The sequence below is a fragment of the Octopus sinensis genome, linkage group LG28, assembly GCF_006345805.1.
Source record: "Octopus sinensis linkage group LG28, ASM634580v1, whole genome shotgun sequence".
NCBI lineage: Eukaryota > Metazoa > Mollusca > Cephalopoda > Octopoda > Octopodidae > Octopus > Octopus sinensis.
Window position 1 is genome coordinate 15015987 of NC_043024.1, and position 10000 is coordinate 15025986.

The 10000-nt window shown below is 39.2% G+C and overlaps 1 protein-coding gene across 1 annotated transcript in view; it reads left to right on the forward strand.

Moving 5' to 3' along the window:
• The first annotated feature begins 2256 nt into the window (after positions 1-2256).
• LOC118768355 overlaps positions 2257-10000 on the forward strand; it is a 9318-nt gene continuing 1574 nt past the window's right edge. The window contains exons 1-2 of the mRNA XM_036514650.1: positions 2257-2669; positions 9575-9854. Coding sequence (XP_036370543.1) covers positions 2415-2669; positions 9575-9854 — 535 coding nt within the window. The 5' untranslated portion in view covers positions 2257-2414. The remainder of the gene's footprint in view (positions 2670-9574; positions 9855-10000) is intronic.

Sequence of the window (10000 nt, forward strand, 5' to 3'; positions counted from 1 at the left end):
AAAAATTTACCATCATTTTTTTCCATTTTTAATGCATTTTTTTGGCTATTTTTTGGCTTTATAGTTATTTCCCTTACAAACCCGAGCAACGCCGGGCGATACTGCTAGTTGAATATAAAGGAAGTCAGGGGATATGGGATGAATATATCTATGTCCCCAGTTGATATCCATACGATAACAGCTGTTTTGCAGCCCACATCATGCAAAAACAAGTTGAAAATTGATGTAACCATTATATTCTTTTCCAATCAAGGAACAAGGCCCGAAATTTTTGGAGAGTGGGGGCCAGTCGATTAGATCAACCCCAGTATGCAACTTTGTACTTAAATTGTCGACCCTGAAAGGACGAAAAGCAAAGTTGGCCTTGGTGGAATTTGAACTCAAAATGTAAAGACAGACGAAATACCATTAAGCATTTAGTATCCGTCTACCAAATGCACCCACAAGGATTTGGTTAGCCTGGGGATATAGTAGGAGATATAAATAGTAGGAGATATCTACCCTAGGTGCCACACAGTGGGACTGAACCTGGAACCACGTGATTGGGAAGCAAACTTCTTACAACACAGCCATACCTATCATCATCATCATCATCATCATCATTTAACGTCTGCTTTCCATGCTAGCATGGGTTGGACGATTTGACTGAGGACTTGCAAACCAGATGGCTGCACCAGGCTCCAATCTGATCTGGCAGAGTTTCTACAGCTGGATGCCCTTCCTAACACCAACCACTCTGAGAGTGTATTGGGTGCTTTTACGTGCCACCGGCACGAGGGCCAGTCTGGCGGTACTGGCTACGGCCACGCTGGAAATGGTGTTCTTTACATGCCACCTGCACAGGAGTCAGTCCAGCGGCACTGGCAACGATCTCGCTTGAATGTTTTGTTCATGTGCCACCGGCACAAGTGCCAGTAAGGCGTCGCTGGTAATGATCTATATTCACAAGGTGGTGTGTGGGGCAGAATCGTTTGCTCACCAGACAAAATGCTTAGCTTCATTTCTTTTGGTTTTACCTTCTGAGTACAAATTCTACTGAGGTTTACTTTACTTTTCATCTTTACAGGGTCAATAAAATAAAGAACCAGCCAAGCACTGTGAGTGATGGAACCAACAAACTCCTTCCTCAAAATTCCCAGCTTTGTGCCAATAGTAGGAAGGATTACACTATTCTCTTTTACTCTTTTACTTGTTTCAGTCATTTGACAGTGGCCATGCTGGAGCACCACCTTTAGTCAAGCAAATCGTCCCCAGGGCTTATTCTTTGTAAGCCTAGTACTAATTCTATCGGTCTCTTTTGCCAAACCACTATATATATACATATATATGATGGGCTTCTTTCAGTTTCCATCTACCAAATCCACTCACAATGGTTTCGGGTTCAGTCCCACTGCGTGGCATCTTGGGCAAGTGTCTTCTACTATAGCCCCGGACCAACCAATGCCTTGTGAGTGGATTTGGTAGACGGAAACTGAAAGAAGCCTGTTGTATATATGTATATATATATATATGTATGTGTGTCTGTATTTGTCCCCCTAGCATTGCTTGACAACCGATGCTGGTGTGTTTATGTCCCTGTCACTTAGCAGTTCGGCAAAAGAGACCGATAGAATAAGTACTGGGCTTACAAAGAATAAGTCTCGGGGTCGATTTGCTCGACTAAAGGCGGTGCTCCAGCATGGCCACAGTCAAATGACTAAAACAAGTAAAAGAGAGTATATATAGATGTTATAATTAGGTAAATATTTTAATGGTTGTAATTAGTTTTTCCTTGTCTTTCAGGTAGATTATAATAAAATATATTTAAATAATTATAAATAATTATAAAAATAACACCTGATAATACCTGATAACACCTGAAAATATCTACTTTTTATGGTTAATTAAGATTACAATTAGATTGCTATACTGAACCAATTTAGTCAAGTTTTCATATATTTTTACATTATTTCCTTATGTGTGTATGTATGTATGTGTGTGTGTGTGTGTATTTATATAAATACTAACAACATTCATAAACGAATAAGCACACATATGTATGTACACACACAAGCATACACACATAGAAACACACATGCACACACACACACACACATTTATACATGCAAACACACACAAACACACATACACGTCTATAATATATGCATATACACAATGTTAGCCAAGCATACACCTCATTGTTAAGTCATATACACATATAAATACACACACACATACACACACATTTCTTTTATATTTGTTTTGCCTTTTTCTTGTGTTCTTTATTTTATTTCTTTGTTTCTTTCTTTCAGATGACCGAGATGATAAGATGTTGATATTTAGAAATAACATCAGTGTGTCACAATTGATTCAAGTCTTCAACAGTTCCTTGCTCATATTTAATCTCTACTCTACCGCCGTCAGTACTAAAAGACATGGCACCGCAGCATTCTGCCACAGTCAGATATATTCATGTATTGTATCTCATCCTGCTTCCTTTCTGCGAAGGATTCTCCATTGACCATACACTCATAGAAGGAAATGTTGGAGGCAAAATAGCCGAAACTGTTGTGATCCTTGTAAAATCTCAGAATATTTTGATGGAAGATTATTCTTTCCTCCGCAGACTGGCGGCTGTCCAAAGTAACGATGGTATACCATTCACTCCTGATAAAGGTGGCATCTGGAGGGTAAGGTTCTATAATCTTTTCTGTTTCTTTGTTTCTACTTTCCTTCCTTCTTTCTTTCTTTCTTTCTTTCTTTCTTTCTTTCTTTCTTTCTTTCTTTCTTTCTTTCTTTCTTTGTCGTCTGTTTTTCTGCCTTTCCTTCCTTCCTTTCTTCCTTCATTCCTTCGTTTGTTCCCTTTTTCCTTCCTTTAAACTTTGAAATAGATTATGACTGAACAAAAAATGTGTGGCACCTTGGGCAAGTATCTTCTGCTGTAGCCCCAGGCTGACCAAAGCCTTGTGAGTGGATTTGGAAGACGGAAACTGAATATATATGTATATATATTTATGTGTGTTTGTGTCTGTGTTTGTCTCCCCACCATGACTTGACAACCGATGTTAGTGTGTTTATGTCCCCGTAACTTAGTGGTTTGGCAAAGGAGACAGATAGACTAAGTACTAGGCTTACAAAGAATAAGTCCTGAGGTCAATTTGTTTCACCAAAATCCTTAAAGGCAGTGCTCCAGCATGGCTGCAGTCAAATAACTGAAATATGTAAAAGAATAAAAGAGAAAAATAAAATAAAGAAGAGAGTCTCAAGTTTTCCCATCTGGGGTACCCCTTTCCCATCTGGGGTACCCAGGTGGTGTTGGGGTACCTCATGTGAAGAATATAACATAAAATCTTTGTATACTAGAAAACAGACAATAGAAGTGTATTATCTATTACTATTATTTTATTCTATTGTGTCTGGAGAGAGTCATTTTCTTTTTGTGCCTTATTATGTAACACACTCGCCGGTAAAATTTCCACTATTTTCTTATTTTTTATTGTCCAAAAATTTTCGCGTTTTGCAACCTTTTCAATAGTCTTGACTATTGAAAAGGTTGCAAGATGCAACGAAAATTTTAGGACAATAAAAAATAAGAAAATAGTGGAAATTTTACCGGTGAGTGTGTTACATTATAAGGCACAAAAAGAAAATGACTCTCTCCAGACACAACAGAATATGCTTCAACACACGAACTCATATAAAGGATCTTGCAAACCAAATCCCAAAACGAAATATTATTTTATTCTTTTACTTGTTTCAGTCATTTGACTGAAACCATAAGAGGTTTTAGTTGAAGAAATTGACCCCAGGACTTATTCTTTGTAAGCCTAGTACTTATTTTATCAGTCTCTATTGATGAACTGCTAAGTTACAGGGATATAAACACACCAACATCAGTTGTCAAATGATGGTGGGGGAGACAAACACAGCCACGACACAAATATATATATATACAGGGTGCAGTAAATAAACTGTCATCTAAATTATGCAAAAATGGAAATAACACTCATATCTCAATTTAACAGATATATTTACCAAAATTACATAAAAATATCTTGAAATTCTAAAGAGTAAATTTATTCCATGAAATCGCCATTGGTTTCAACCATGGCCTACAAACGACTTTGGAATCCCCTGCAACTCTTCTTGATGGTCTCCTTGTTTAACTTGATGAATCTGGCCATAATCCTTGCCTTCAGTTCATCTTTGGTGTTACAAGGAGTTTTGTTGGTCTCTCGCTCAACTTAAATCCGAAACACAATGGGGTTGCAATCTGGGAAGTTCCGTGGCCAGATGGTAGGGGTGATGTGGATGCAGAAATTGTCTGACAGCCATTACTAGGTTCTCCTGCTTGTGTGGCATGGAGCAGAGTCCTGTTGCCAGACATAGGGTCTTCCATCAGCCGCCCTCTTAACCCAGGGCAGCACTACCTCCTCCAGGCACTTGATGTAGGCCTCCGTGTCGAGTCAGAGGCTGTGTGGGAAGATAAATGGAACCATAATGTCACCTTCACTTGTGATCACTCCAAACATGATGATGTTGACTGGATGTTTGATTTTTATCACTCTCGGTACATGTCCTCAGATTGACACCCAAATACTCTGAAATGTTCGTACTGGAACTTCCAGTGCAAATGCCAAGTGGCACAGCATGTCGTTTTCAAATTTCTGGCAGAGTGAATTGTGTCATGATGCTGTTTTTCTCACAGGACTCTGTCGAGGCCCCACGATTGGAATGAGTACACTTCAAATACCAGGTATTGGGGTCAATATAACCAAAATACTGTGTAGTTGACAGAATCAAAATCAAACAATGTGCATGCATGAAATTAAAAATATAAAATGACGACAATTTACCCATCGCACCCTGTATATATGTATATATACATACACACACACGCACACATATATATATATACATATACACACGCACACATACACACACACACACACACACATATACGACAGGTTTCTTTCAGTTTCCATCTCCCAAATCCACTCACATGGTATATCCACTCACATAGTATATATTTGCCCAAGGTGCCACACAGTGGGTCTGAACCTGGAACCATGTGGTTGGGAAGTAAGCTTCTTACCGCACGGCCAATTTAAAGAGCTCAAATCCCACCACAATCAGCTTTGCCTTTTATCACTCTGGGGTGGATAAAATAAAGTACCAGGTATTGGGGTCAATATAACCAACTGCTCCATTCCCTCAAATTTCTGGTCCTGTCTGTCCCAATATAAGAAATCAGTTTCATATAATTAGTTGTTACATCTTTAATGAGAGGGACTTGCTTGGTGCTTTCTGACCAGGAACTTAATTCTAGACATAGTTTCAGAGAGACACTCCTGTCTATCATTCATAATTTTTGCATGAAATTTAGTTTTGATTTGAAAAGGGGGTGGGGCAAAAAGACTAATTTTTGATTTCCTTATTTTCTCTCTACCTATTTGAAATCATTACGTTGCTAGATTGAATCATCATTTTGCACTGTGGCATCATCTTTAGGAGTAAAAATTGGTCAGCATAGTTGTTATTGTTGAAGTTGAGAAAGTTTGGAATATAGTCAGGTGACAGGTACATTTTTTTGAAAAGATTTTTCCTCAACTTTGCCCTGAGGCTGCTAATAAAATATCTGTATAGTTTTTGGTGTTTAACATTAAATATTCTTTTCTCTGTTGGATTCCAAGTTTGATTTGATAATAGACAATGCAAAAAAAAAAAATTAAGGTGGGGCAAAATGAGTAACCACTAATTTTAATAATTTCTTTTTTTACCTGTATGGTGCATAAATAGCATAAATATATCAGGAAGGGAGCCACTCGAGCAGTTCGTGAAGAAGCTATGAATTATATTTTATGCTGAAATTTTAGATTTAGTCGAGTTTCGTTAATTTCATATCATATGCCATTTTTCTTTGATCCTCTTTCATTATTTGCTCTAGATATCTAAAATTTTTGTAGCTTTTCTGATCTTTCTGATGTCTAAGGATGGATATTGATGTGTTTGAGTCTTATTTAAAAATGTAATTCTAAGGAGTTCAAGAAAGAAATTTACCTTATCTGTCCTTACTCATTTTGCCCCGTATAAATTTGTCTTTTTATGCTGAAAGGGAACGGAGTTAATTTTTCTGAAATAATGATCTGAATATAGTGTTTTTAATGCGTTTAAAGAAAGCTATTTGCTTAGCTGATATAGTTTTTGCAAGGTAGTGAACATAGTGCGCAGGAGTGGCTGTGTGGTAAGTAGCTTGCTTACCAACCACATGGTTCTAGGTTCAGTCCCACTATGTGGCACCTTGGACAAGTGTCTTCTAGTATAGCCTCAGGTTGACCAAAGCCTTGTGAGTGGATTTGGTAGACGGAAACTGAAAGAAGCCCGTCGTATATATGTATATATGTGTGTTTGTGTGTCTGTCCCCCCAACATCGCTTGACAACCAATGCTGGTGTGTTTACATCCCTGTAACTTAGCGGTTCGGCAAAAGAGACCGACAGAATAAGGACTAGGCTTACAAAGAATAAGTTCTGGGGTCGATTTTCTCGACTAAAAGCGGTGCTCCAGCATGGCCACAGTCAAATGACGGAAACAAGTAAAAGAGTATTTGTAAAAATTATATTTATTCTCAAAGTAAATATTACTCATTGTGTCCCGCCCATCCTTTATAATCATTGCTAAGAAAATATTTCCCCAAATTATTAGTTCAATCCAGCATCAGCCGAATCATCTTGATTTCAGGATCCTTTCATATTTATTGGGTGTTTTTGAGGAGGAAATGTGATTCTAAATTTATTTATCGAGCAAAAGAGTACTTGTGGTGGTGACCCCTTCGGTCAGACACTGACCATGGGTTTGCATCTAGAGAGTTACCCTCTGAGGCACAAGTCTGGGCAAGGTTGTTTTTTTTTTTTTTTATGGAAGACCGGCAGTCGCCCATGCATACCGGCCTCCCCTCTCCACGTCACCGATGTTGTCCAAGGGAAAGGCAACAGCCGATACAGCTTGGCACCTGTGACGTCGCAACTCATTTCTACAGCTGAGTGAACTGGAGCAACGTGAAATAAAGTGTCTTGCTCAAGAACACAACATGCAGCCCGGTCCGGGATTCAAGCTCACAACCTCATGATCGTAAGCTCGACGCTCTAACCACTGAGCCACGCGTCTTCACACAAAGAGTACTTATTAGATGAATAAAGTATACGCAAGGAAATTAAGACATAACATGTAAGAAAAATTACAAGCACAAGGGTGGCTGTGTGATGAGAAGTTTACTTCCCAACCACAAGGTTCTGGGTTCAGTCCCATGTGTGGCACCTTGGGTTAGTATCTTCTTCTATAACCTCGGGCTGGCCAAAGCGTTGTGAGTGGATTTGGTAGACAGAAACTGTCGTACACATACACTCACACACACACACACACACACACACACAAGCACACACACACACACACACACACACAGAGGTGTGTGTATGTGTCTTTGTGTCTGTGTTTATGTCCTCATAACTTAGCAGTTTAGTAAAAGAGACCAATGGAATAAATTCAAGACTTTAAAAAATTATAAGTACTAAGGTTGATTTATTCAACGAAAATATTCTTCAAGGTGGTGCCCCAGCATGGCCACAGTCTACCGACTGAAACAAGGAGATTATAAAAACAAAATGATAAACTGAGAATCAAATGTGTAAATATTCGTTTCTACTCTAGGCACCACTAAGGGTGGGTGTTACTGTAGCTTTTAGCCCCAGGTGATCATCGTCTCCAGCTGGTTTTAGGCACACTTTCTGTGCCTAAAATAATAGCATAATAGAAATCGTAAGAAATGGTAAAAAAAATCAATTTCAAGGTGATAGCCATAAACCATGGGATTACGTCTTGTGGTAAAGAAAGTCACTTTCATGAGTAATTTCCACAGGTTATGAGAGTTACTTATAATAATAATAATGAAATTATTGTATACAGTGCTCAGGTGCACCGCAACTTGTCAGAAAGTGCGTATAAAGTACATGCAGTAATGTACAAATGTCTGGAAAGATACATGCTTGTGTGTGTATGGAGGGGAGAAAATCAAGTGTAGTGTTGGCGAATCTCAGGAAGCATGGAAGTTTTGAAGGATGCAGTGCTCCGACAACTAACATCCTAGTTCAATTTTACTGGGAGAAATAGCGGGGGTAAGGCATTGTGGAGTGAGTTTAATGGGATGGTCCATATCACAGGGGTCAAAAGTTAGAGGCTAACTGCTATTTAATAGAGCATCACAGAAAAAAAAAACGACAAAGGTAACTTAATGTGAACTTGTTTGGGGAAATCAGTAGAAAAGTATATCAATGAAAGAATAATTTGGGTAAAACCTGAGTATGATGTTATTACTTATTAAGAAAAGCCTCATCCTAATACCCCTATGAAGAATAGGGTGAAGCCATAGTTAATCCTACAACTTAATTGGTCTGTTAATATTTGAAAAGTGGAGGTGCAATGGCCCAGTGGTTAGGGCAGTGGACTTGCAGTCGGAGGATCACGGTTTCAAATCCCAGACCGGGCGTTGTGTGTGTTTATTGAGCGAAAACACCTAAAACTCCATGAGGCTCCAGCAGGGGGTGGTGGCGACCCCTGTTGTACTCTTTCCCCCCAACTTTCTCTCACTCTTTCTTCCTGTTTCTTGAGTAATGCTGCGATAGACTGGCATCCTATCCAGCAGTGGGGAACACATACGCCACAGAAACCGGGAAACAGGGCCCATGAGCCTGGCTAGGCTTGAAAAGGGCGCATAAAAAAAGAAATATTTGAAAACAGGGGCATTTGTTCAGGTCTCTCTTTTACTCTTTTACTCTTTTACTTGTTTCAGTCATTTGACTGTGGCCATGCTGGAGCACCGCCTTCAGTCGAGCAACTCAACCCCGGGAGTTATTCTTTTTGTAAGCCCAGTACTTATTCTATCAGTCTCTTTTTGCCGAACCGATAGAATAAGTACCAGGCTTAAAAAAAAAAAAATAAGAATAAATGTTCTGGGGTTGATTAATTTGACTAAAATTTTTCAGGATTGAAACAAGCAAAAGTTGTACACACACACACGTGCACACAAACACACACGCACACGCACACACACACACACACACAAACACAAACACACACACACACAAACACAAACACACACACAAACACAAACACACAAACACATACACACACAAACACACACACACAAACACACACACACACACACAAACACACACACAAGCACACACACACAAACACACACACAAACACACACACACACCACACACACACACACAAAACACACACCACACACACACACACACACACACAAACACAACACACAAACACAAACACACAAACACACACACAAGCACACACACACACACACACACACACAAACACACACACACACACACACACACACACTCAGTTTCTGTCTATGAAATCCACTCACATGGCTTTGGTTGGTTCAGACCTATATGTAGAAGACACTTGCCCCAAATTTCACAAAGTGGGATTGAACTCAGAACCATGTGGCTGTGAAGCAGACTTCTTACCGCACAACCTCACTAACACCAATTAAATCTATCCAATTATTCTAGGTTACTACTGACCAACTCGAGACTGTCCAAGAGGCATGTGGTAAAAGCCTGATGTCTTACTGCAATATCGGTCAAGAAAGATTCAATGTGGAAATGGTATCAGCCAATTACACAGAACTGGACAAGCCATTGTATTCTGGCTACGCCATGGCCCTCTACCTATTGACCCTCGGTGATATTATACCAATGAATTTGACCGACCAAGCAGAATATTGGAAGAAATTTATTGTACCTGAAGGAAATGTCACCACTTTTATACAAAATACTAACATTCCAGAAGGTAAGAAAACTACCGAAAGATCTTTATTGTTGTTGTTAAACCTCTTGTCTTTTATCTTTTACTAGTTTCAGTCATTAGACTGTGGCCATGCAGGAGCATCACCCTGAAGAATGAATTGACTGCAGAGCTTTTTTTTTTTTAAGCTT